At 41.9% G+C, this 26,800-nt stretch overlaps 1 protein-coding gene across 1 annotated transcript; it reads right to left on the reverse strand.

Annotated features, from left to right (window-relative positions):
* Positions 1-592: 592 nt before the first annotated feature.
* CDK8 (cyclin dependent kinase 8) lies at positions 593-25,780 on the reverse strand. Its single transcript, XM_053456406.1, has 13 exons — positions 25,511-25,780; positions 13,180-13,255; positions 11,943-12,053; positions 9,574-9,714; positions 7,204-7,261; positions 6,443-6,574; positions 5,819-5,962; positions 5,562-5,631; positions 3,463-3,535; positions 2,979-3,076; positions 2,535-2,613; positions 1,844-2,002; positions 593-1,253 (listed from the first exon to the last, which is right to left on the reverse strand). Exons 1-13 carry the CDS (start codon positions 25,636-25,638, stop codon positions 1,128-1,130), a joined length of 1,395 nt encoding a protein of 464 aa, XP_053312381.1. The 5' UTR covers positions 25,639-25,780; the 3' UTR covers positions 593-1,127.
* Positions 25,781-26,800: the final 1,020 nt, after the last annotated feature.

Here is a 26,800-nt window from a genome sequence, read left to right on the forward strand (position 1 = left end):
CTTAACACCTTGCTTTAACAATGTTGATTTTTTTTTAAATCAGAATACTTGTCATTCATGTAAAATAGTTTGATACAGTACATTGTTATGTTACAGTTTTGTTTTCTTGTAAATTCTAAGGCTTTCCTACCATTTATTCTCTGCTGTTACATACGCCACCCATTATAAGGTGCCAACAAATTAAAAGGAAAAAAAAACAAAACATAAATGAAACTTAAGTGAACAGAACCCACTACACAGAGCCAGCTTGCTTACAAGATCGGAAGAGATGCTCATCTCATGAGGCTGTTATTTCATGCTCAATGTCTGCTGGTTATGCGTCGAAATTCCAGAGCATGCTCACAATTCAGCAACACCAATCGTAAAAAAAAAAAAACTAAAAAAAACCCGATGTCAATTACAATCAGTTTTACGCGTTTGCTGAAACAAACAGATTCATATCAATTTCAAACATATTTACTATCGGATAGCAGCTTTAATACCAGTCACGTGAAAGAGTTAAAATCTATGCGGAAATAATCTTTGGGAGGTTCATACAGGAAAAAAAAAAGGCAAAATGCTGATTTTTTTTTCTCTTCTTCTTCTACTAATGTGGAAAAAATGTTTCGTAGCAATTTTGCCGGTTATAAAACACTGATTTAAAGTGATAATACATTATCACCCAACATTCCAAAACTAATGAAACCAGTACCAAAATAAGTTGAATAGAATGACAATTAGCTTGCTTTGTGCGACGGTGTAAATACACCAGTGAGAAGGGTTTTTACCGGTTCGATGACACCGTTACTTTAAAAGTCACCACACACAAAAAATATATATATTTATATATTTGCTCCTATCATACTTCACAGCTTCAACTGCTACCATCACTGAAAGAAATGCATTGGTCAGCTCGAACCATTTCAAGTAAACTATGGAAGTAGCAAATACACAACAGCGACTGTGCTAGCGCTCTGAGCGGAACCTCCACGTGGGATCTACATTCTGTGAAATGTTGTGTAACTTGGCTGCTGGACATTTTGAAGGTGGGATTGTACAGTACATTCCAAAGCCCGGCTCCAGGCAGACAGCGCCATGCTCGCTCCTGCAGCCTAAGCGACAGTGCATCGACATTTTGCGGGTACATCTTAGTACCGGTGGGCCTGATGGGAGTACTGTGGAGGCTGCTGGGAGGTAGTGGAATATCCCATGCTGCTCTGAGGTTGCGATGTGCTTGGTCCGGGGTTTGGATAGGCAGCATGAGGATTGGAACGCTGTAAAAAATAAAATACATTTTTTTTAAAAAAAAATAAACGATCTGAATATATATATAAATAATTGCATAAGGTGACAGGACCTAGTGTTTCAAATAAAGATGCCGTTTCATCTAGGCTCCTGTCAAACATTTGCAAGGATTATATGGATGCGCACAGCATTTCTTAGGATCTATTCAGAGAATTTATTCAACCAGCATAGGACTTTAAATTTAAGTTAGTTGTCATAGCAAAAAGGAATAAAAAAAACAAAAAAATAAACACCAAAAGGCATTTTTTACCTATAACTATGGCTACAGTTACTGTAAATCTGCTTGATGTGCAGCGTAAATAGATTTCTTTGGGTATTTAGGAAAAGACTGGTTTTGATGAAGATGATACAGCTCCCCCCCAAAAAAAAAATCCTTTTGAACATACATATTTGCAAACCAAGCCTTGCCAAATGGTGATAAGCAGGGTCAAACCGTGGATTAAAATTGGGCCTTGCACTTTAAGGCCTGTGGCCAATAAATGGACATTTAGCTTGGCTGCACTCACAAACTGTACCTGTGGGGTTTAATCAAATAGCATGGAGATTGAACTCCTCTCACCTGATAGTCTGAGGTCATTATAAGTCCACCTGAGGTAGTGGTAGGGGGAACAACTCTCACTTTCTTCAGCGGTGGTCCTTGTGCATGGCTGTTATCTTGATTTCCGGGATGGCCGGCTCCATTGGTATGGTTGTTGCCCTGCTGCTGCTGTTGGTTTTTCTTTAGTGATTAAAATTGAAAGAATTAACTCGCAAAATATAACACTGCCAGACATTATGTAGGAGAAGCACTGTGGTTTCTGCTATTCTACGACCCCTTCCTGATACGAGGTAAGTACTTTGTTGATAAAAGAAACCCAAAATGCTATTGAAAACCCTATCTGCTGTTACTTTATTGGAGGGGTTCAACTAGCTTGTCTACTTTGCCAACTATGACATTGTCTTATAATATCAGAAAATAGCAAATATATCTCAACTAACCAGTTAACGGATAGTTATAGGATGCCCAGTCCTGAAGAGACGAATACCAAAGACTGCCTTGATCATCCCATATCCCATTAGTCTGTGGCAATACACCGAGTATCGCCATTCGATGTTCCTCCACTACTGAGTAGGGATAACTAAACCACTATGAAATGTGTGCATCTATGAACAGGGTTGACAGGTGTCTGCCAGTATCATCCAGGTTTGTTTTATCGGCAATTAACAGTTGACGTTTTGACACAGGCTGCAATCTGCACTTTACAACATACTTTGTCTCCTTTATCATCAGGTTCCTCTTCTGTCAGGAACTCTCGCTTAGGGTATGGAATCTGGCAGCCCGCAAAAACACTGGCAACAAGAATTTTTGGTCAGTGCATGACTAATTAAACAAATTACAAAAAAAAAAAAAAAAAAGTTTCCGAGGACTGGAATAAGGCTTTAATTTCCAGCTTGCATTTAAATGCTCAAACAATGTAAATCCAAAAATAGCTTCAAAAACAAGACACTAGAGCGAGGAATTACTTCTATTTACAGGAAAGGACTATCTTGAACGTTTGGTAAGTAGTAAAATTACTTGATTCAGAGACAAAAAAAAAAAAAAATAGTGCTCTAGATATTTTGAAATTAACTGCTTATTGATATGCACACAACATAATATAAATTGTGAAGAATCACAGATCACTTTAATTAGGGGGAAAGATCTGGCTACTTACTCTGAAGTGGGAAGTGGGTCTTCCAGAAAGTACGGATCCTGCATAGCTTGCTCTGAGGAAATTCTCTTTATTGGGTCCATGGTAAGCAATTTTTGAAGCTTCAGCACAAAAACCCATAAATATCATTCTTTAAGCAGGATAAAAAGCTAACAAAGTGCATTGTAATACAATTATGACCTTCGCCAAGACATTACTCATGGGTGATAAAAAGGGCTCATAATATATATAATTGTCCTCTAGATAACAGAAGAGTGATAGGGCATCCAACTTGTTCATAACAGAATGCTATTACTGCTTTGATATTATTATTAAAACATATAATTATCACAGGCTGGAATGAATTGAATCTAGTTACTCTAGTCATATTAGCCATCTCATTATATGCTAATTGCAATGGTGTGGAACAAAATGAACAGCATTTGAATATATGCATAAATAAATGAAGGACAATCATTTCAGGTATCGAGAGGTAGAAAAATCTTACCAAATGGAATGTTTTGCTGTCGGGTTTAACTTTGTGTTTTTCCATATACTTGATAAGGCTGCAGTTGGTGTATCTATAACAGACATATCGTTAGAGTCCTACCTGCCGAGAGTTTAAATACAAATAGGCTAAAGACAGTCAAAGTTGAGTTTTCACAACGTCGCGCATTTCATGTTGCCGTACATTCCATTGGCAAGTCAATTAAGGCATCTGTTTACATCAGAGGTGATTTTAAAAACAATCAATTACAGGCAGACTTTTCTTACAGCTTTAAGTCGCAATATGTGAATTCCAGTGGGTCAGAAATGTACATACTTTGTTAGTATTTGGTGTCATTGCCATTTTAATTGCGTAACTTGAATCAAATGCGAGGGGCAGTCTTTTACCCATTAGGGTTGACAGAACTGGCGTAACAGTCTGGTTTGCGGGTCCCCATGCTCAGACCTGCTTTTTCAGTTCAGTCCACACATTTTCTATGGGACTTGGTTAAGGGCTTTCACCTTGTGGTTTATAAGACATTGTGTTACAACTTTGGAGGTACGCTTAGGATCATTGTCCTGCTGGAAAACACAGTACCTTCCTAGCTGCTGTCTTGAGATGTTCAGTATTTCTAGGTAACCAACTTTCCTCATGATGTCATCTGTTTTCTGAATCAAGACGATGGTCCATAGTTGGGATGGTGCTCTATGGATTAAAAGCCTCACCTTTTTCCTCCATACACAGCGCTGATCGATATGGCCAAGCAGTTAATTTTTTGTTTAATCTGGGCAGAGAACAAACCTCCAAAATGTTTTTGCAGACTTTATTCTGGGTTTTTTTTTTATTGCAGACTTTGAGTAGGAGCTTCTTCCCGGAGTGACAGCCTTTCAGACCATGGCAATATAGGGAATGGTGGATTTAGATACTTTGGTACCCGACGCCTCCAACCCCTTCACCAGCTCCTTTGCCGTCTTCGGGTACAGTTGAACCTCTCAGACCAAAGAATGTCCAGTCCTGGGAAATAATTTGTGCCTCCTTCCTGAAGTATGCAATTCACCATTCTGTGCGGTGACATACTAAAAACTGCTCCTGAGGAACTATTGTTTTGGAAGTCCACAACAGTTTTTTTGAGGTCTTGGATGAGCAGCTTGGGTTATCCTGTGGCATCGAGGGCAAAAAGGACCTGGCTCTATAGGCAGGCCCTTAAATACAGCCGCAGATGTCAATCAACTCCTAATTATAACAAGTGGCCAGTCACAAGATCCTTAAAAGTCATTACTTATTTGTAATCCTGGTATAGGAAATTAAAGCTGAAATAATTCTGTCTGTAATCTATTTCACAATGACCTCTGATGTAAACCGAGTCGATGCCATAATTGACTTGCAAAAACTTGAGTCTTTAGCCTCAACTGTGCCAAAGGAAAACATATTACATTTTATACTTGAAGGAAATCATATTTTAGATTTGACAATAAAAAAAAGCGCATTCTTGCTGTCTGCGGAGCTTCTATTGAAGCTGGCGTTTTTCTGGGCTTGGGGCCGTGGGAGTTGAATTGAGGTTCCAGGTGCCAAGGCAAAATTCTACTACGCTGTGCAACTGTGTTAATAAGCAGTTTTCAAGCTATGAACGCTAGATGAAGGTGCTTTCAGCAGTAATTAGCAGTGCTGTGTGCCAGGCAATCTTGGCTTTGAAAATATACTGCTAGTTCCTTCCTTTTGCTAACTTCGCATTGCATTATTTATAGAGCCAGCAGATTCTGTAGCTCTATTACAATGGGGGACAGCGAAACATTAAAAAGGACAAAATACTAAATTGACATTAACCCATGCTGAGAACGCCCTGTACAGCAGGAGAAGAGGGTTCTGCTCTTGGGGGCTTACAATCTATTCATTCTTAAATCTATAAATACAAAGCCCCACAAACCTTCGCTCGTGTGCTCATCTTCTTAATTTTTGTATCTACATAGGTAGCTTATCTGTTGTTAAAATAGAAATTGCACAGCGAATAATGAAAAATGTTTCTTACTAAATGAACTGAAATCTAACCTAAGCTAACAGATTCAGAGTCACTAATGCCAGTATTTGAGTAAGAGAAGGGGGGCTTGTGTTAGTTGCCTTACGTATTCCTGCGGAAATCTTTCATTAGGGTTGAGTGCTCGGGCATCTTCTTAATGTCTTCCCAATCTTTGTCTAAAATAATAAATATATTTACATGAAGTTAAAAAGACATTTTGCACACAAACAAATTCATCGACATGAATATTTAAGTTTTTAGTAAGGGGCTTACAGGCTGCTGACAGGGCAGATTCTATGAGATTTTAGCTAATTGAGAAAATCTTTGCAATTAAAAAAAATAGTGATTTACAGAAATGTGTACCTGCAGGAAATCCCATGACATTAAATATTCTATCCAGCTGGTCGTGGTGATAAGGGTTGCTAGTCTTGATGTCTTCTTGTCGACAGTGAAAAATTGGCTCTGAAGTTAACAGCTCTGCAAATATACATCCTATAGCCCAAATATCTTGAAAAAGAAAGAGCACGGTCTCAAAAGATGTGTTCATTATAGGTAAACAGAACGTAATATAAAATGAAATAAATACAATTGTGAAAATGATACCTAGAGCAAAGAAAGTAAACAGATGGTTTCCTCATATACTCGATATACATTTTATATGCTAGAAAATATGATGGCTGATGCATGCTTTGACATCAAGTCATGTTTTAGTTAACATCCTGAGGATGAAAATTAGGAGCAGAAACTTTCATAAAACCAAACACCCTGGGGCGTCGAAGGAGTTATACAAACCAATATTTCTTATAAATTTGGTTGAACGCAGATGATTTAGCAGATTTATAAAGCTCTGATGTTGCTGCCTGGGCTTAAAATGGCACATCCAACACTGATGGTCTTTTTACATCTTTAATTTAACAATCATGGGTTACAGCAATTTAACAAAAAGCATACGGAATTCCTGTGCACAAACCAAGAACGCTTACTCACCAATAGCTTTGGTATAATGCCTTGCTCCTAGTAGTAATTCCGGAGCTCGATACCAGAATGTAACAACTACAGGATCTAAATCTGCTAAAGGCTTTAAAGGTGAATTAAATAATCTGGCAAATCCCATGTCCGCTGCAAGACAACAAGAAAGCAGAAATCAAAACCAGGCAACACCAGTAGGGATGACTTTACAGTCAATGTAGCCCTGGGCAACCCTCTGATCCCAGGCTCTTCATCCCATTGTTTCAGTTTTCCTCTATAAATCCTAGAATGCCCCTTCCTCCATCTCCGTAACCTTTGCTTTTCTGGGTGTAGCTTGTTGGGGCGAGATGTGGGAGGGGTGTAGGCAGGAGTGGGTGTGGTCAAACACCACTCCCCCTGCCAACAGGGCTCTGAAGCCTCGATAAAGCCCCAGAGAAGAATGCGGCTCATGTGCATGAAATAGAAATATGTTCGCATGCCTTAGCATAGAAAAGAATCCGTGCAAAAGGGACTAAAACACATATAAAAGAATGTGTGTTTTTCTTTATTCATCTGTTAAAAGTTGGGGGCAGCCACATTATCTAGGGATGCTCTCTGGACCAGTTAAGTATAAATGTAAATCTCCTGTATGAAAGGCTTTGGAAATATTCCGTATTTGGAAATAAGCTCTTATTTTACGATAAAATTGATTAGATTTAAAAATGTCTCATTCCTGCCAACAGATTTATTGCAAAGGTTAATAAACATGAAAAAAAAACAATCAGAGGCAAATTACAAACCTATTTTTACTCTTCCACGTTCTGGACCTTCACCCATGACTAAAATGTTAGCAGGTTTCTAAAAGAAAGGATATATTTAATAAAATCAGTATATACTTTCCCACAAGAAAAAAAAATATGAAGTTCTTAGTATTTCATTCCATGAATATAACAGTCACTCCAGAACGCCAAATAATTTGTTTTGTGTTGTGCGACGCTAGAGCTGCTGATCAGCTTCTCCGGGTCGCGACCCAAATCCTCCGGGTCGCGACCCAAATCCTCCGGGTCGCAGGAGCGGGGTCTTGACACGCCCCGCTCGTTTTCCCTTGAATTGGGGGTGTTTCCAGCAGTGGGCAGTCCTGCCCGCGTCCCACAAGGGAAGGTTCTGGGTAGCCGGAGGCCAAAAGTTCCCAGGTATGCTGATCAGGCACTGGGTTTTGTCACTACAGGTTCATACAAGTTGCACTTTTCAAAACACTTTCTTAACCTTGCCTCATGTGGCCAACCCCCCTAATCAATCAGCCCCTCCATAAAGCATAATTACATCAGTATGTCTCCAATTCCATGTCACAGATTTACCAAGTTCTTTGAAGGGTCAACTTGGGGCTCATTGGAGGACAAACCTGCCAAGGCTGGGGTTTCATAATAAAGGGAAAAACCAGTGAGACAAGATATTTCTTATCCTGAAAGGCACACTCAACCCGGCCATCAAGCACACTAAGCAAGCAGCCCCACTCAGTGGTCTGGTGTAGTCCTTTAGCATGTGGCTGCATTCCAGCATCAATGGAGTAATACTTACAGTAACAGTCTCCCCCACTGCTTTTTAAACTTCCCTTAACCCCCCTGTGCACACGATACATTTGTTAACATTAAGTACCTTTACCAAACTCACGTTCTATTATTGCGGAGCTCAAGAATAAATGCCACTTAGCAGTGCTGCATTTGGCATAACCCCAAAACAATACATTATATGAATCAAGTTGGCTGTTTGTTTCAATTTCTACAGATGAAGCAGACAAAAGGAAACAAACATTAGTTTTTACTAATCTTGCACAGGAGTAGGTCAAAGGGTAAAGATGGGTTTCCATTAAGCCTTTCCATTACCAAAGCTTTTATTGGAAAAGGAACACAAATTCTGGTTTCCATAGAATGCGCTAAAAGGATTTTACAGAACAAGCATCTTGCTACATGCTGTAAAAGCCAATTACCATATTCCAAAAGGGATGGAAAGAACAAAGGCTTCATCTCATGAAACTGTATCACAGCCCAAGTTCTTTCATGGAGTCCACATTACGCCGTCCTAACGACAGTAAAAGTCTATCAAATACAACGCGCTCTCAAAGTATGAACCTGTATAAAGGCACTGCTTGCTTGGATACCTACTGCAAATCTCTTCTTTGTAAAAGCGTATAGGTCATGCAGTGTTTGGTGGGGATCAGATAGGGTTGGTTCCTAGCCGCTAACATTCTCCTGTAATAAAGCTTCGCCTCGGAGGGCGGGCGAGCCATGCAGCCCAAAACAATATCAGTGCTCACCGTCTACTCCCCTTTGGCACCAACCACTAACCAAGATTGCCTAGAAGTAAAGGTCAGAGCATCCAAGCAGTGCGATTATAGTTTGGTGCCATTTTAAAGAAAACTTTTTTTTTTTTAAGAAAAAAGGTGAGGTCTGACAACATGTACTGTGGCTGCTCGGCATGCTTTGAGTTCAGTGTTTTATGGTTAAAGCTCTGTGGTGGTTTTTTGCTTTGCCTTTTTTTTTTTTGAAAATCTTAAATAACCCCTTGAAAGGAATCTTAAGAACGATTGTATGTAAATTGATGTTTGCAATGAAAACAATAACAAAAGACACATAGGTTGTATTTAAATCGGTTTGCAATACAAAAAGCTTTCTAAGGAACAGACAATGATCGACAGCAGACTGTGTAGATGGTATATTATCCATTATATAGATTATATATTCTAGTAAAACAAAGGCAATAATATTCAGCATAACTGCCTTTTTGCAGGGTTTTGCTGACAATTATGCAATCGTCCTCATCGTGGCTCTTAAGTTTCACATGCTTTTGTCCAATTTTGTCCCCGGGTCTTGTGCCAGCGGATGCCACTTTTCTGTTTTGTCCTACCACTCATATCCGTTTATAGGACCGAGCCAGGCATGCCGGGTGATGTCATTAGTTTTATATTACATATATTATTTAGAGTTTCAGTAGATGTTACGATACACTGAACGTTTGTGTCGAGCATTCTGATCTTTAGTAATGGAACACTAAATGCTTGCTTATTTATAATGCGTGGAGTGGGTGCCCTTTCATTTCATAACGGTTTTCCTATTTTTCTGACCCATGTTGAATTACTTGCTGTTAATGTCTGCAGAAAGTCATCAGCTTACCAAATCTCTATGTAATACCCAGTTAGCGTGCAGATAGTGGATGCCATCTAGAATCTGATACAGCAGCGACTTCACCATCCCCCGAGGTAACTGCACGGGTTTCTTGTTTGCTTTAGAGGCTCTGTGAAATTTGATTATGTGCTGAAAGAAGCAAAAAAAACACAGTGATAAAAACAAACATTTCCTTCAGTACAACAACAAGACACTTTATTTAGATGTTTTTTTTTCATGGGCCTGGAATGGAACCAACAGAACAGATCAATACAACATAGCAGACAGGACCATCGTGATTTCCTGATCTGGCCCCCAGCCTATTCTGTGAATGAAATATAGACTTTACTACTCATTCTGTAGGTACTTTATCACCGACATGATTTCATAACGCCTGAAGTGAGATTTCCTTTGGGAAGTCATGTGTCAAAGCAAACGTGGCAATCATTAAAGGTACAGTCTAGTGTTCCAGGCAGCTTCCTCAGCAAAGCAGGCATATTCAAGAATTTTGCAAGCTGTAGAAGAAAAAAATACTTGTGTACAATAGTGAGCGAGGGCTAGTGCTGGTCACTATTGTACACATTTAAACTCAGATACTGCGTGGGAAGTGTTATTGTGTTTTCACCACTTGCCTTTAGAAGCAGCTGCAGCTCCAGGACAGCACTTGCTCCCTTTATGCCACTCATTGGCTGCTTGAAGTCAATGAGAGAGCTTTCTGCGCATGCTGGGTCATAGACCCCCAAAACCCTAGCCCTGCCAGCGCTGGAGCAGACTGGTGGCTTGCATATCACGTATCGGGAAATACGTATGGCCAAACGCATCTTCTATGAGCAAAATAACGTAGAGGGTGGGGGAGAGAGGCAAATTGGGTGGTTCTGCAGAATATCCCCATACACTGCAATGGGTGGGGGCATGCAAACTTTAAGTGACCACCTAGGCATTATACGCATTAAATGAACATGATGGCTGGAGTACCCCTTTTAAAAGGGCCCATAGAAAATAATGCTTCAGGTACCAAATGTGGATTTTTGATTTGCTCAGAAGTATATGGATATGTGAAAACTGTATTCCCCTTTTCTTCTGGAAGGTGGAATCCATGGTAATCCAACACCGGATATCCTAGGATGCGTACAAAAGAAAGCCTTCAAGTAGCCACTCAAGCAATGGGAATGCATTTGAGGCCCGGCCAGGCTGATGAAAAGGCAAGGCTTCGGGGATAATGCCAGCTTAGAAGTACACTTTCAAAATCCCTCTTTCTGAGAATCCCAGCCAGTGGCGGAAGCTCGGCCCAGGCACTTGATACAGTAACACAGTGGCTCAGTATACTCGTGTGAAAGGAGAACCTGGCCCATTGAGTTCAGTCTATGGGCTATTACACTATCTGTATGTCTCTACTGAATAAGAAGCAAATACAGTGTGTGCAGAGCCTAAAACTGCCTCCTTCCGCTATAGAGTAAAAGCAAAGAAATTCAGAACAAGAAGAATGTCAATTTACCCTGAAAAGTATTACACAGACAGCTGTAGCCATATTATTCTACTATGCAAAGTAACCCTGCCAATTCACGTACACCTAAAGAAGTGCAGTCTTGGGAAAGGATTTACACGTGAAAATGTTCTCACGTCACTCATTGCAAGACAAACAGAGCATAGAACTCCACCAACAACCCCTGGGGAGAGGTATAAGTTATACACAATGCATGGCCTCCTTATGTTTGCAGTAGTGATGGTTCCTGGATTTTCACATCAAGTGTTGTGCCATTTTATCATAAAGAGACACTCCAAGCACCCAATGAACTTTAATATATGACAGCTGGGTGTCTCCCTTACATGCAGTCCACGCTGCAAATGAATATCCATTTGCCTCTTTCCTAGCCTGCCAGCTCCTCGGCCAACAAATCTCACTTCAGCACCTACATGGTATACTTACTGCCCATCTGCTTCAGCAACGCCGTGATGAGGGTTCTATGGGGGGTTCAAACAAGACCCCGTGGCCATGTGTGGGTTGATTTCATGTATTTCATGAAAGAGGGGACATGGAGGAGGTGTTGTGCTGCAGCTCCACTTAATAGGTAGTATTTTCTTAAAGTTTAAAGCATATTAAAGTACTTACAATGTATTTTTATATGCATTCTTTGGTGTTGCATTGGACATGCGATGTCTTACAGGGATAGTCAGTAAGTCTTACAGAAAGCCTGCTCGTTTAAGAAGTCTGTCAGATTCTGCCTCCTTCAGGTTAATGGCATGTTAGTGGGCTAACATAATATAGATAGATATAGATATATAATACCCGCACACACAGATTAAGAGAGGTTATACTTTCTTTGTATCTTTAAATGAGATGTGAGAGATCTGACACACACACACACATACATACTTACCCACAGGTCATGCTCTGCAAAATCGAAGAGAAGCCACACTTTCCTGTCTGCATGAGAGAGAAACACCTTCTGCAGGGAAATGACATTTGGATGTTTTAACTCACGAAGAAGCTAAAAGAAAATAGAAGAAAAAAAATCAATGTGTTAGAAGCAGATGGCTCAGTCGTGGGAAATCAACTTTTTCAAACGCTCAATTTATTTTCTATATATTTTATAGAAACACCATAACTCAGGAATCAAATAATATGAATTAGACGTAAGGTATGACCAGGTTCCGGGACACGTGCTGCCCACAGAAAAAATATAAAAATCATAGGTATTTCGAACATGCAGTATGACCAGTTTTTAGCACACTTTATTCAACTCAAAAGGTAAATAAAACAAAACACCGGATATCTTTTCTATAAATGACATTCCTTTCGCTACAATATTTTGCAAGGAATGAAAGCCAGCACTGTCCACATCTTCTAATGAGAAGTGCCGTGCATCCCAGGGAAGTACAGACTAGAGTATTTTATAAAAATATATTTACATTTGTACTCTGCTTTCTAATAGTTTCAGGTGTATGTGTACACACACACACACACACACACACACCTAGAAGTATTAGAAAGCAGAGTAAAAATAGCAGATGACTAATTGACAGCTGGGTGTATCACTTCAGTTTTTTATGAGATTAACTCAAACCCTATCTATCAACAAACATAACTTTTTATATAGCCAAGCATTAGGAAATATGTGGAATATGGAAATTAGAAGAAAATGGAAAGATGTTGAACTGTGGAAAGAAAAAGCTGGGTGCTTGTGCTCGTTTTGGGTATAAAATACTAGCTTGGGGTAAATCCAACACCAAGCTTTGTTAAACATATTATATGAGCTCATACGCTTTCATCACACATACATAGCCTTCCATAGAGAAGCCAATTATTATTCACTTCTAGACAGAGAAAAACATACATGAAGGGCCAGCAGCCAGGCTTCCACACTAGCAATGTGACAATGAGCTTTACCAAGAGTATACTGATAAGAGTACAGTGCCACGCTCCTGTCCTGAAGAAAGAGGAGCGGGACCCAGACATTCAGCTCTTCATCTGGAGCTTCGGGTCAAAGGAGAGGGCCGTAGATGGCTGAATAGTAGATTACTAGCTAGCCACACTAGGCACATGCCAACGACATACAAGATTTCTGATGAAGTTTAAAGGTCCCAAAATGTAAAATAAAATAAACTTGTACTTACGGCTATTTCTCGGCACGCAGACATAGAAATCCCAGTTCCTTCTATCTGTTTTAAAGCATAGTCTCTATCATCTTTCCTACGAGAGAAATACATAATCCAGTCAGTAAAGAGAAAATCATAAAAACAAGAGAGTAGCTGTAAGTGACCTGAGAAAAAACAGTTTATCAGAGCATATAATCAGTCTGTACGTTCTATTAACATGGCTTATAATCTTTGAATGTTTTTTTAACTGCCTGGCTAATGATTGTAAAGCAAGTTTTGATTTTAAACCAACTCACAAAAGTTGGATTTGCCAACAATGCGTATTTCCCAACCGTGCGCATTAAAGGGGAACGTTTACCAAACCCTATGAAGTGCCGGGGTATGACATCATATTCCGGCGCTCTGCGTTTTAAAGGCACACGTTAACATGCAGTTAATGCAATCTATGGAGGCTCTGCCTTCCCGTTAGGGAAAACAACATCTTTGTCTTAAAAGTTCCCACAAATGTGACGTCACATGAGTAAATAGACACGCAGATACATGACACGGGGGTCCCTGCACACCGCATACCGGGGGGGGGGATCGCTATTTCCCAAGCTGGCCGGAGTGACCTATACTCTACAACACCTTTTTCTTTTATTGAGAATGAATAGACCGGAGCCTATTAAATCAATAAAGCAGAAGCTCTGAACTAATAAAGGAAAGCACACAATGTCAGCCGCAACCAACTATCATACACACAAAAAGAAGACTGTTACATTGCTGGTCATGCGGCGAAATGGAAAACAAAAACAATTCTACATTTATTTACACACGTATATATATACATATACACAAACACGTAGCATAGCATTTCCATTGTTAGGGTTTTTCACTATTAAAATACCAGTTTAGTCCTGAAACGCTTGAGTCTATTTTACAGACTGCATTACTTTTTTACCGCATACCAATTCTTTAGTTTGTGGATTTAGTCTGTCTCATTTTATGTCCCCCCTCGGCTGCCTCTGTTGAAACCAGGAACATGTCTTATATACACACATACTAAAGTTTAGCTATGGTAACATTTACATCCAGTGATAAAAATAATAGAGTATTTAAAATATTCTGGACCAACTAACCTGCCCATTTATTTACCTGCTGAAAACCTACACAAGTGACAATTGTAATTGTTTTTTTCAGTCTAGCCTACGCATGGATCAAAGCAAAACTATCTAGTGATTGAACGGACCAAGATATATTTTTGTTATATTTTAAGCTTTTAACTACCTATAAGCTTGCGTGTTGGGGTTCCCCGGGACGAGCATGAATCATGCTAAGCACGAAGGATTAAACCTTTTTATAGTTATGTACAGAGTCCTCAGAATCTGTATTCATCTTTTCAGAGAGGAACAGTCACCTGAGGGCGACGGGCCGGGTCACAATACCCGGCGATACAGAGCCACATAATGCTCAAACAGAAGGAGTTGTATGTTTTTGGTTACCTTAATTTAACTTGTCATTGCTTTTTATCAAGCGATATTTAAATGTCCCCAAACCTGGTTTAGAGGATTGCTTTTTTGCCAACTCAAATATGCATTAGAAAACGTTGCATTTTGCTTTTTTGTTTGTTTAACAAGTTTTAAAACGGTGCCAGTAATAACAAAAAATGAATCTATGAATCTAATCATCACATTAACTAGAAATGTGCAGCAGCCGCACAGGAAATACCCAAAAGTTATCTTTATACCGCGCTCTAAACATCAATAAACGGTGCACATCGCTTCCTCTGCCAATTTATCAGCAATATTCTGGCCTCTTGGAGTACCGCAAAATGGTGGAGCCACGGTACGCACCATGGACACAGTCTCCCCGCCAATCAGGTGAGAGCGTGTGCGCGGAGGGTCCGCCCTTTTGAGGAAGCGCTCCAGGAGAGATGATACTGGGGAGAACCGGATGAAGAAAGAAGACAGAAGAAAAGGAAAGAGAAGAAGCGGAGCTTGGGAAAAAAAGAGATGGGGAAAATCGGTCGGTGGAAAAGGTAGGCAGGCATTGATAGAGACAGAGTGAGAACATCCTAAATAGCTAAACCCCGATTATAGGCCAAACCTTTATTTGAATTAGGGGAAAAGGTATAGCCTTTTATCGGGACAATATGGTATATGGCCCTTCTCATCTGTTTCTGAAAGTCAAATTGTTATGTTATATACTAATTATGTCCCGTTTACTCATTGTACAGCGCTATGGAATATGATGGCGCTATATAAAATAATAAATAAATATGCTTTACAAACGCTTTTCCCTGTAGACATTGAGCTCTTCATTATGTAAAGCAAATATACTTTAGGAGGCGTGTTATTTATTCTATACTCAGAAGTTTTAATCACATAAAAACATGCAAACTTTAAATCAGCCCTAACTGGTTCTATGGCACCAACCTACTACCTCTGCTTGTGCAAATGACAATTAAGTGTCCCCAACAAAAATACGGATGAGGCAAAATTTTATATGATTAAGGATTTTTGGGGGGGAATACCCGTCCATTCAACAGTTCTAGGACTGATGTTTGAAAATGCTTTCGTAACCAAAAGTGGCATAAGCAGCAGAGTAGATGGAACGGCACCTTCAAATAGTAGACATCAAGATTTTAATTGATCCTGGACAGAAAAGTTCCCATTTAATACTATTCCATAAATAAATCCCGGCTAAATGTCATTCAGGTCATAACACTGTTCTATAGACAGAAACTCACAAAAAAAAAAAAAAAAAAAGCGGCCATATTTAGGCAGCGATGATTGAACAAGACACCGGAGACCCGCATTCTACGTATTCTGCATCTATCACGTATTAGATAAATACCATCCCCACCAGCATTCTTCTCATCAAGCAATGAGATTATGCTATTAAAGTCACAGCAGACGTTTTTATTCCAGGCTCTGATAGTAGAGGTCAGAAAGTTGGTCTCTTCAGAGAAGAATACAATATCTTCTTCATTCCCACAACCAGCATTCTAAAAGGAAACCCCCCCAAGCCACAAAATCCCCGACACAATCTTTGTTACAATCAAATCGTCCTCATTCAGGTAAAAGCTCACCTTCAGCCTCATTCCCCTCAACCTCCTTCTGTACAGCATGTATCAGTCTTCACGTTATTCACAAAAGCCAACTTAGAGGCCGCAGTCATAAGATAGCCATACATGGAGAGTTTAGACAGGGTTATAGATGGCTAGGAGGCAAGTTCAAGTACATATGATGGCTGGAGTGTTCCTTTAGGCCAGTGATGGCGAACCTATGACACGCGTGTCAGTGCTGACACGCGTAGCCATTTGGGGTGACACGCGCAGGATTTCCTGCGATTCATCCTCGGCTCCTGCACGGCCGCCGAGGATGAAAGAATCTGTGCTGGAGGACCCGTTCCTCCAGCACAGATTCTTTCATCCTCGGCGGCCGTGCAGGAGCCGAGGATGAATCGCAGGAAATCCTGCGCGTCACCCCCCCAAAAAAGGGGGGGGGGGCGGGACGTGCAGTAGCGTACCTAGCGGGGGGCGGGGCGGTGGAGGAGCAGGCTCGCAAGGGAGCGGTATCGGAGGTCTTTAACAGACCACCGGCTCCCTTGAGTGATTTTAAGCCGGTTCAAGGATCTCCCTTGAACCCGGCTTAAAATCACTCAAGGGAGCCGGAGGTCTGTTAAAGACCTCCGATACCGCTCCCTTGTGATCCGCACGGCAACAGCTGTTGTGCACCGGGGTTTGTTGTCAGATCCCGGCGCACAACACTGAAGCCGCGCCCACCGCTGTCCGTGCCCTCTGAACCCCGTGCCCTCGGAAGAAGAACTGAAGAAGAAGAGGAGCGAAGAGCAGGAAAAGGAGCTGTAAGGAGAAAAGAGGAAAGGTAGGAAAGCATACAGTGAGAGTGGATTGGTGTATGTGTGTGGATTGGTGTATATGTGTGGAGTGGATTGGTGTATGTGTGTGGATTGGTGTATGTGTGTGGATTGGTGTATGTGTGTGGATTGGTGTATGTGTGTGGATTGGTGTATGTGTGTGGATTGGTGTATGTGTGTGGATTGGTGTATGTGTGTGGATTGGTGTATGTGTGTGGATTGGTGTATGTGTGTGGATTGGTGAATGTGTGTGGATTGGTATGTGTGTGGATTGGTATGTGTGTGGATTGGTATGTGTGTGGATTGGTATGTGTGTGGATTGGTATGTGTGTGGATTGGTATATGTGTGTGGATTGGTATATGTGTGTGGATTGGTATATGTGTGTGGATTGGTATATGTGTGTGGATTGGTATATGTGTGTGGATTGGTATATGTGTGTGGATTGGTATATGTGTGTGGATTGGTGTATGTGTGTGGATTGGTGTATGTGTGTGGATTGGTGTATGTGTGTGGATTGGTGTATGTGTGTGGATTGGTGTATGTGTGTGGATTGGTGTATGTGTGTGGATTGGTGTATGTGTGTGGATTGGTGTATGTGTGTGGATTGGTGTATGTGTGTGGATTGGTGTATGTGTGTGGATTGGTGTATGTGTGTGGATTGGTGTATGTGTGTGGATTGGTGTATGTGTGTGGATTGGTGTATGTGTGTGGATTGGTGTATGTGTGTGGATTGGTGTATGTGTGTGGATTGGTGTATGTGTGTGGATTGGTGTATGTGTGTGGATTGGTGTATGTGTGTGGATTGGTGTATGTGTGTGGATTGGTGTATGTGTGTGGATTGGTGTATGTGTGTGGATTGGTGTATGTGTGTGGATTGGTGTATGTGTGTGGATTGGTGTATGTGTGTGTGGATTGTATGCGTGTGTGGATTGTATGCGTGTGGATTGGTATGTGTGGATTGGTAAGTGTGTGAGAGTGATGGGTGTTATGCTGTACCATTTCCAATGTATTTTTCATTATATAATTATGCTCTAAAGTACATCATAACTCCCATCACTCTATACTGTTCCATACAGTGGCAGAGCTGGGAGACAGAGGCCTTGCACCCCCACCGCAGGACTCCTGAAAGGTAAGTAGTTACTAAGCAGGTATGTTAAATAATTTGTTTTTGGTTTATTAAATACAATTATATATTGCAATTATACATTTTTGTAGTTTAAACTATAAATTGCGCAAAATTATGTTTTTTTGTCGAAGTGACACACCAGGCGAGTTATGCTTGATTTTTTGCCGATTTTTGACACACCACGCCAAAAAGGTTGCCCATCACTGCTTTAGGCTATAGATATATAGTAAGTATTCTCATATTTTATTATTATATATAACAGGGGCGTCCAACATGCGGCCCGCGAGACCTCGAGGTGCGGCACGCGTAAGATCGGCAGCCAGGGCAACCGATCTTACGCACAGCAAGCATAGTCCCATCATGCCTAGGTACCAGCATTTGCTGGTTGCCTGGGTATGATATGTGTGTGACTGCTGTTAGCAATCCTATCATGCCAAGTCATTTTGCTAATTTTTTTTGTCCAATTGTGGTGTGTTACCTACTTTTATTAAAAATGTGAGTTTTTATTATTATTTTTAAAGGTGGGGGGTCATTTTCGGTTTTGGCTAAGTGAACCGTGAATGTTTTGGTCCAGAATTTTCATTTTGGTGCATCCCTAGAATAAATAGAACTATTTCATTTTTAATTATCCTGAATTTGTAGTCACACAACTTTCTAGGCCCAGAAATCAGTGAGAGGAAGAGTAAAGGTTTTGTGTCATTTACTTTATTTTAATTTGCATATTTTATTAAAGGCCATATTTTCTCACAGTGAAAAATGAGTGCGGCCCACTCACGTATACAATTCTGATGAAGTGGCCCACTGCAGAAAAAAACTTGGACACCCCTGATATATAACCTATTTGTAAGAGTACTTCCCAGCAATAGAGATTTGTTTGCATTCCCTACACGGTTTGAATACATATTAGACACAGTCTGAGCCATTATAAAAATCCCCCCCCCACTCCAAATAAAAAACAACATCAGAGGAGTATAAGGTTTCCCGCAGCATGCGCTTCGTGCTTCGCAGGACATGACCAGACTTTAAACGATTCGCTCTGCACAATCTAACGATTTAATCAAAAGTAACAAACACGTCTCCTGAAAACTTACTGCCTGCTGCTTCTTCCGAAGAGACCTGGAAATCAGTTTGGAGTTTAGATGGCAAACATACAAAAACACATCTTTTACAAAAATGTCTGGACAAGCTCACAGATGTCCAGTTTTCCTAGTAATTGGCCAAAATGAGATGTAATCTTTCCACCTTAACCCTTTGCCTCCCAGGAGATCTGCTGCAGCTTAGTCCTAACAATGCAGGAACTTTGTCTATCTCTGTGGGCAACACTGCTTGATCTACTGCATCTATGTGCCCTACACGGGCATCTCCGCATAGGGGCAGCTGGGGGTATGTGTGCTTCACGAGCATCTCCGCATAGGGGCAGCTGGGGGTATGTGCCCTACATGGGCATCTCTGCATAGGGGCAGCTGGGGGTATGTGCCCTACATGGGCATCTCTGCATAGGGGCAGCTGGGGGTATGTGCCCTACATGGGCATCTCCGCATAGGGGCAGCTGGGGGTATGTGCCCTACATGGGCATCTCCGCATAGGGGCAGTTGGGGGTATGTGCCCTACACGGGTATCTCCGCATAGGGGCAGTTGGGGGTATGTGCCCTACATGGGCATCTCCACATAGGGGCAGTTGGGGGTATGTGCCCTACACGGGTATCTCCGCATAGGGGCAGTTGGGGGTATGTGCCCTACATGGGCATCTCCGCATAGGGGCAGTTGGGGGTATGCGTGCTACATGGGGATCTCCACATAGGGGCAGCTGGGGGTATGCAGTGCAATGTGAAGCAGCCAGGGTAATGAGAAGGAAAGTGTAAGAAATAAGGTGTTCGGAAATAAGAGGTAAAGGCAGACAGACGTATCCGTTAGATCTGGGTTCTGCTTTGACACTTGATTTGGTGGCACGGAATGTCGGTAACATGGGCCTTGAGCAAAATGACAGGAGAAGCATTCTTTTTTTAATGATTATTTCAACCACCAAGCTATACAGACAAACAGTGATATGTTGGGTTCCTTTGTGCAATTCCGTTGTCTGCACCCAGTTGAGGACACGGAACGTGGTGTGGGAAGACGGCTGTAACAGAAGCATGGAGGGCTCTCTCTGAGAAGTATAATTACTGCAGAGCTGGCTTGTGTCTGGCAATCTCCTATCACGGCATACATGCCAAGAACCAAACGGCCAAACAGGGATATTAGAGGCACACATTACCCGAGCATAGTTTTTCAAGAAACTAGTAGGATTTAAGCACGGTTTAAAAGGAACCTGGAGAAAGTACACAGAGCATTATATGTTTGCCCTCGCTGGTAGACAGCATGATAATATCAACACAGAAAAGCCCTCTAGGGTAACTCTAGAGTTATGCACTCGCTAATAAACTTACTAACACAACGCACAGACAATATATTACATTCATTTATTCTCAGTATTAAGGCGGTAACATTACCGGACCTGGTAAGCATTTAGGAAACACAAAGGTCCCCCCCTGACATTTTATCCGTTGGTGTTCTGACCCTTGAGAGAATGTGGAAGTTTTGTGAAGTGTGATCAAAGTGGGAATAAGCCAATTCTAGCACCAAACCAAGAAAATAACCTCTCCTAACTAGCAGTATCAGGAAAGCGTTGGCTCTGCTATCCGCAGTGTCTGCCAACAGCAGCAATTTATTACCCAGAGGAAAAACAAACACGGCAGGGCATTAAAGTGCCTCCCTTTCCTCGAATCTAAAGGACAGGGCATTTCCATACTTATTTCACCTTCACATCCATGACGCTTTACAGAATGCCTTGAAATGTTCAGAAAGCCTCCGTTTCTTTTCACGTACATAACACCTAATATACGCAGCAGCAGAGTGAGTCTAAACGCTGTGCGAGGCGGCACTCGGACTTAACGACTGAATGCGTTATTACATTACAAGGCCATTTGTTGTTGTCATTGCCATGAAATATTTTAATATCTGTTAAACCGCACTCACACACACACACACATTCCCGTCACTGTAATAGCGCGAGGAATCTGCGGGTGTTTTATTAATAAACGTAATAATAAAATAACCCAATAAACGCATCTAGTTTAGTCTCCTTTTCCAAACTGGCAGAATGAAAGGAGTTTCCTAACACTCATGTTGGGCAATCTTTTCCATCGCTGAGATAATGAAGCCACATCAGAGCATCAACTAAAACATGAGTCTAAAATACGGTCTTGTTTCTGCTTCCCAACACTTTACTACGTTCACCGTAAACAAGGAGCAGCGCCGTCTTTGGCAGAGGTTGTTTTGTAAATGCGGATCACGTTAAATGCGCCAATATTTAGTCTGAAGAACAAGCATTGTTAGAAAATATTTTGTTTGTGAGTCAAGGACTGAGCAGTCGGTCGCACTCAACATACTGGATGGCATAAATCGTGCAGATTTAAAGGACACTTTAAATGATCCAGATCAAAAAGATCATAAAGTAGCAGCAGCAGTAATTCCCTGTCCACACAGCAGCCTTTAGGGTCCCAGGCAGTACTTTAACGTCTTATAAGTCTCTCCTACACAGAATGGATTTTGTTAGCTATAACGTTTTCTTTAACACTCTGTTCTCCTACTACAGGTGGGACCAAATACTCACAATAAAATAAATGAAATGCACGCAACACAAACTTCTTAAAGAAGTCTATCTTTTCTTTTAAAATGCGATCAGTGCAATGCAAAATAACCTGATAAAGCCTAGGAAACTCGTACCATGCCTGGAAACCGATTCAGTGAAATATTTTCTTCTCGACATTTAACGTATCCATGGAAACCAGATGTTTCGAACAAACTCCGATCTCTAATGAGATGGCCTATAAAGCCTAAACGTGCATAGACTGAACTACCTCGAGCTTCCTCTCGGGGACATCAAGATTATCCAAAGCCCTCACATGTCTGAAAGCCAAAAGGAACGAGAAAGATAAAAAGATGACAGGCCTCCTACTGAAAAACAATTATTTTTATTTGCCGTTTCAGTTGCTTTTTTCCTACAGTATATTTTTCTCATTAAAGTTCTATGTAATGGTATGAAGTATAGGAGACACCCAATTCCCTTCAACATGAATCGTAACTCGTAACCTTTGTTTCTCCATCTGAAATAAACAGCCATGCCGTTATTTGTGCACTTTTCTTTCTAACAGTTTTTGCGGCCGCAGTTTAGCAGATAAGTCCCATTCTGTGCTGCCTTTTCCCGTATCTGCCACTCACGGCATTTGCTTTTTATTGGTTCCCTAAGCATTCTCCTTTTGCGGCGTTTGTAAAGTATACGTTACGTGGATCGCCTTTAAAATATATTTTGCACCTTTATGTCAACGGGTACTCGGCTGGGCTGGCTGCCACGGCTGTACATTGCAGACCCTCTCCTGACACAAATATTTAACCGCCGTTATTTACAAAGGAGAAGGGAAAATAATAAGCCCTAGACCCTGCAACTAGATCAGAAAATAAAGTTATAGCCATGCTTTATAAGCTCTCAGAAATATTTACCTATATGTTTACATATGGTTGGATTACAAAGTAACATGACACACATTAAAAGGTTAATAAAAACACTTGATACAAGTATTGGATATAAACACACCGTGGACTTTTACTTAGCTTAACAAACGTTTTACAAATAACTACATTCAACATGAAACAAAATAACCATCAAGAATACATACAGCAGCCCTGGCCCGGTATAAATGCAGAAGGGCTCTGAGGCCGGGGGATGCCGCTACAAACACGTGGAGAGTAACGCTGTAAGTGACCAGGGTCAGTAGCGACGTTATGGCCGGAATTACCCTGTGACGATTAACCTTCTTTCCCATCGTGAAGGAAAGGCTGTTGGGTCCCAGCGACACCTCAATGACCAAACAACGGGACCCTCGCACCAGGGAGCAAAGGGAGAGCCTGAAAGATTCAGCAAGCTGAAACTATTACTAAAACTCGTTGTACAGCGCTACGGAATTATGGCGCCATATAAAACAATAAATAATAATAATAATAAACTATTCTTACTAGCCTTCAGATCAGGCGATGGCTCTCCTATAAAACGCTTTTATTGACAACAGCGTCATACAAGGGACAAACAGAGAGGAACCAGAACATACATGTCCTATGCAGAGGTCTGCACAGGGACAGCACACCAACAGGGCTTTCACTTTTATTCATTCATTCATTCATACCAATTACCTCCCATCAGCGCCGATCAGAGCCATGCTGGCCGGTAATCATTAGCATACACCCTCCAAAACTTAGTAAAAGCACTCCGACACACATTACCTTTCACGCTCCTGCCGGTCCACGCTCCTGACATTATTAAAAAGGTTTCCTCTACCCTGATCAAAGAACACAAGTTATGAAGCACACGGCATCTTACTACTCCGTTCCACATAACAGAGCCAACACGTCGAGATTTTGAAACAAAGGTTATAAGAATGCGAGTGTCGGTCCGACGGCTACACACTGGCACAATTACACATCACCGGCGTCATCCCTGGAGAAAAGGTCCCCGCACACGGAAAGTCTAAGAGAGCGTGGTACACTGCAGACACATACGTGTTTGGAACGCCCGGATTACATCTGCTGCTAGATCTCATTAGCTCTCAGATATACACCGGCTGCTCTATGAAGAAAAGCCAAACAAATTCATTTAAAACCTTATGATGTATCAACACATGTATACGTCATGATCCGGTGACACGTAAAACTCCAAAGCAATAAGGTACCGATGTTATAACCTAGAGCCGGCCCGCCGCTATAAACATCTCCATTACTTATCCCCAAAAAGGCAAAACCCACTGAGACACATAGATGCAAAAATCTATTCTTCCTAACATTTTCATAAACATTGTGTGCCCAGCTCGGTGCGTCTGCAAAGAAATCCACAAACAAATGCGAGTAAGCAGCACCTGCCGAGCTTTTTGAATGCCTATTCTGGCAGCAACCCAGGAATCTGAATTTTTTTAGGTTGCGCACTCCCTTTTTTGTATATTTTTTTGCATATTTGCAGGTTCTAAATGCTTGAAGTTGCTTGAGAGTCTCATTTGGGTTTAAACGCAGTCCCACTGATTCCGCTCCTTGGTAAGCAATACAGCCATGAAACATTAGATCGGACTTGCCAAACTTGGGGTACTTCGTCATAGTGGCCGGCTAAGCAGTATATGGCCACAAAGTGTGACCCCCAATATTTTTTTTTTTTTTTAGGTGTTTTTGTATTCGCTGGATATGCGCTGAATTCAATACCTACCCCTCTATATGGTTTTGTTGTCAACAAATTCGGGGGCTCTCTCCAAATTCCCATGGAGGTCTATTTGCAGGTAAGTTGTGATTCCTACTCCCTAACATTACTGCAAAGCGCTAACCCAAGAAGAACTGCATTTCCCCCGAACAATGCATTGTTCAGTCATCTCACTAACTTAACTATACATAATCCAGGGTGGGTTCTGGTAGAAGAAGTGTCATGACTGACCCTTCATAATGGGTATTGAAGTTACCAAGCGAGAAAAAAAAAAAGACTAAGATATAGGTTCTGACAACTGTGGTTTCCAAAGTAACGCCGCAGGATATGTCATACAAACCAAAAACAGACTTCAAATAAAACATTAAGTCCAACCAGGTCGAAAAAATAAAGACAAGCATCCTATTGTACAGCACTATGGAATATGATGGCGCTATATAAAACAATAGGTAACAGCGACGTATCAAATCTCAGCACTGTCCATTTCTTAAGGTCTTAGAAGAGTAGTGTATCGGGCATTGGATATCATGGCTGCTTTGCTTACCAATCATATTGGAGGCACTGCTTGAAAAAAGGTTTTTTTGCTACATGGCAGTCAGGCTCCCAAACACACCTGTGCCCCTCCAGCTGCCTGCCAGGGATTCCTCTAAAGATCTCCCAATGTCTTTTCACCTGTCAAAGACCTGATCTACTAAATGCCTTCATAAGAAGGGTTAATCCCCTGCCTGCTGTACAGGACAGGAAGAATATTACCGAGTGCCTCAGGACAACCGAAAAGCACCGGAATCCACCATCACGCAAACATATACAGAGACACCCGCCCCCCCCCGCAAGAATATACAAAGAATATACAAATATACATGATGTGCGATACAAAGCATTGCGACATATGCGCTACAGAACAGAAAGGATGGGGGCAATCACCATGGAAACCAAGGAAGTCTACCCCAGGCTACAGGCACACATTCCTACCCCAGCCCCGGGTATCGTGTGAGGTAAGCCCACGAGCCGAGCAGTGAGTGAGGGGGCAGTAAGCTAATGCACAGGGGTATTTGTTTTCGGGGCCCAAGGCCTGGCCTCACACACTCACCCATCTTTCCTCTTGGCTTTGTAGACATGACCGTAAGTGCCTCTTCCAACTTTGCAGCCCTCGTATTCAAACAGGTCTTCCACCCGCTCCCTCTCCCCTGTCAGCTTCACCTTGAAGTCATAGTCCATGTTCAACGCCGTGTATGCTGGCTGCAGGGCATGTACGGCCCGGGAGAGGGTGCAGCAGGCGGGATAGAGCCGCACAGTCCGCAGCCAAGAGCTTTACAACAGCCGGTTTCTCTCACACACAGTATTGGAGGCGGCCGCACGACGATGCCGTAAAACTGTCGTGAATCTGAGAAGCCACGCCTGCCGGTGGTGCGAGTCACGCCCCCTGTAACCAGTAGTATGGCTGCCCGGCTGCGGTGACCTCGTCTAACCTCAGCACCCTGCGTGATTCCGACCCCACACCGTTGGGGGGGGGGCACCAATAACCCTTATACCGACCCCCACTACATTAAATGCCGGGAGTCCCAGGCCCAGCAATCGCAGCCGGTCCTTATATATAGCGGCTTTCAGCCGTTATGCTGTATGTATGGCCTAATACAGCAGTCCTCAGGCAAAGGGGACAGGGGACTCCTACTTGCATTCAGGTGAGATAGGAGGCAATTAGGAAGAAATAAAATGTAGGCTACATTGTGGCAGGTAATCCCCGCTGGTGACGGGGTAACTAGATGGGCTTCATGTACAGAGCTACACGTCATGAATCACGGTTTGACCCCGAGGTCTCTGATGTCTCAGGGTAAAGGGGCATATTCCCCGGGTCACACACGGGGATCACATATATAAGATATAGGCAGGAGGGTAATTGACATCCCCACTGGGGCAGGAGCAGGGGGGGGTAGGCTGGTTAGAGTAGGGTAGGAATTGCAGACTGGGGTAATTGCGGCTAATCTTTACCACCCAACTTTTACAACGTTCTCATGTTGCGCAGGTTCATGCTGGTCTGTAGCTACCGCCTCGGTCATATCATTTATCCCGTTTAGGGGTGACTAACATTTGCCCCACAAAGAAGCCCTCTCCTGAGCCAACAGAGGTAGGCAATGGGGAGGAGGTAAGAAGGTATTGGGGTGGGAGAGGGGAATGACGGGTGCGGACGCCCATGCTACGTAATATAAAATAATCCATAAAAAAGGAGAAATGCAGCCCAAAACAAATTAAAAAGTTAATTACAAAAAAATTAAGAGGAGTCTCTTGATATTCTTCTCTTCTTATATTATCCATAATCAGATCCTCGGGTATAAACAGCAGAACAATGTTTAAAAACAGTATCTTTAATGCACCAAATATT

Source organism: Spea bombifrons, chromosome 2 (assembly GCF_027358695.1).
Source record: "Spea bombifrons isolate aSpeBom1 chromosome 2, aSpeBom1.2.pri, whole genome shotgun sequence".
Classification (NCBI taxonomy): Eukaryota; Metazoa; Chordata; class Amphibia; order Anura; family Pelobatidae; genus Spea; species Spea bombifrons.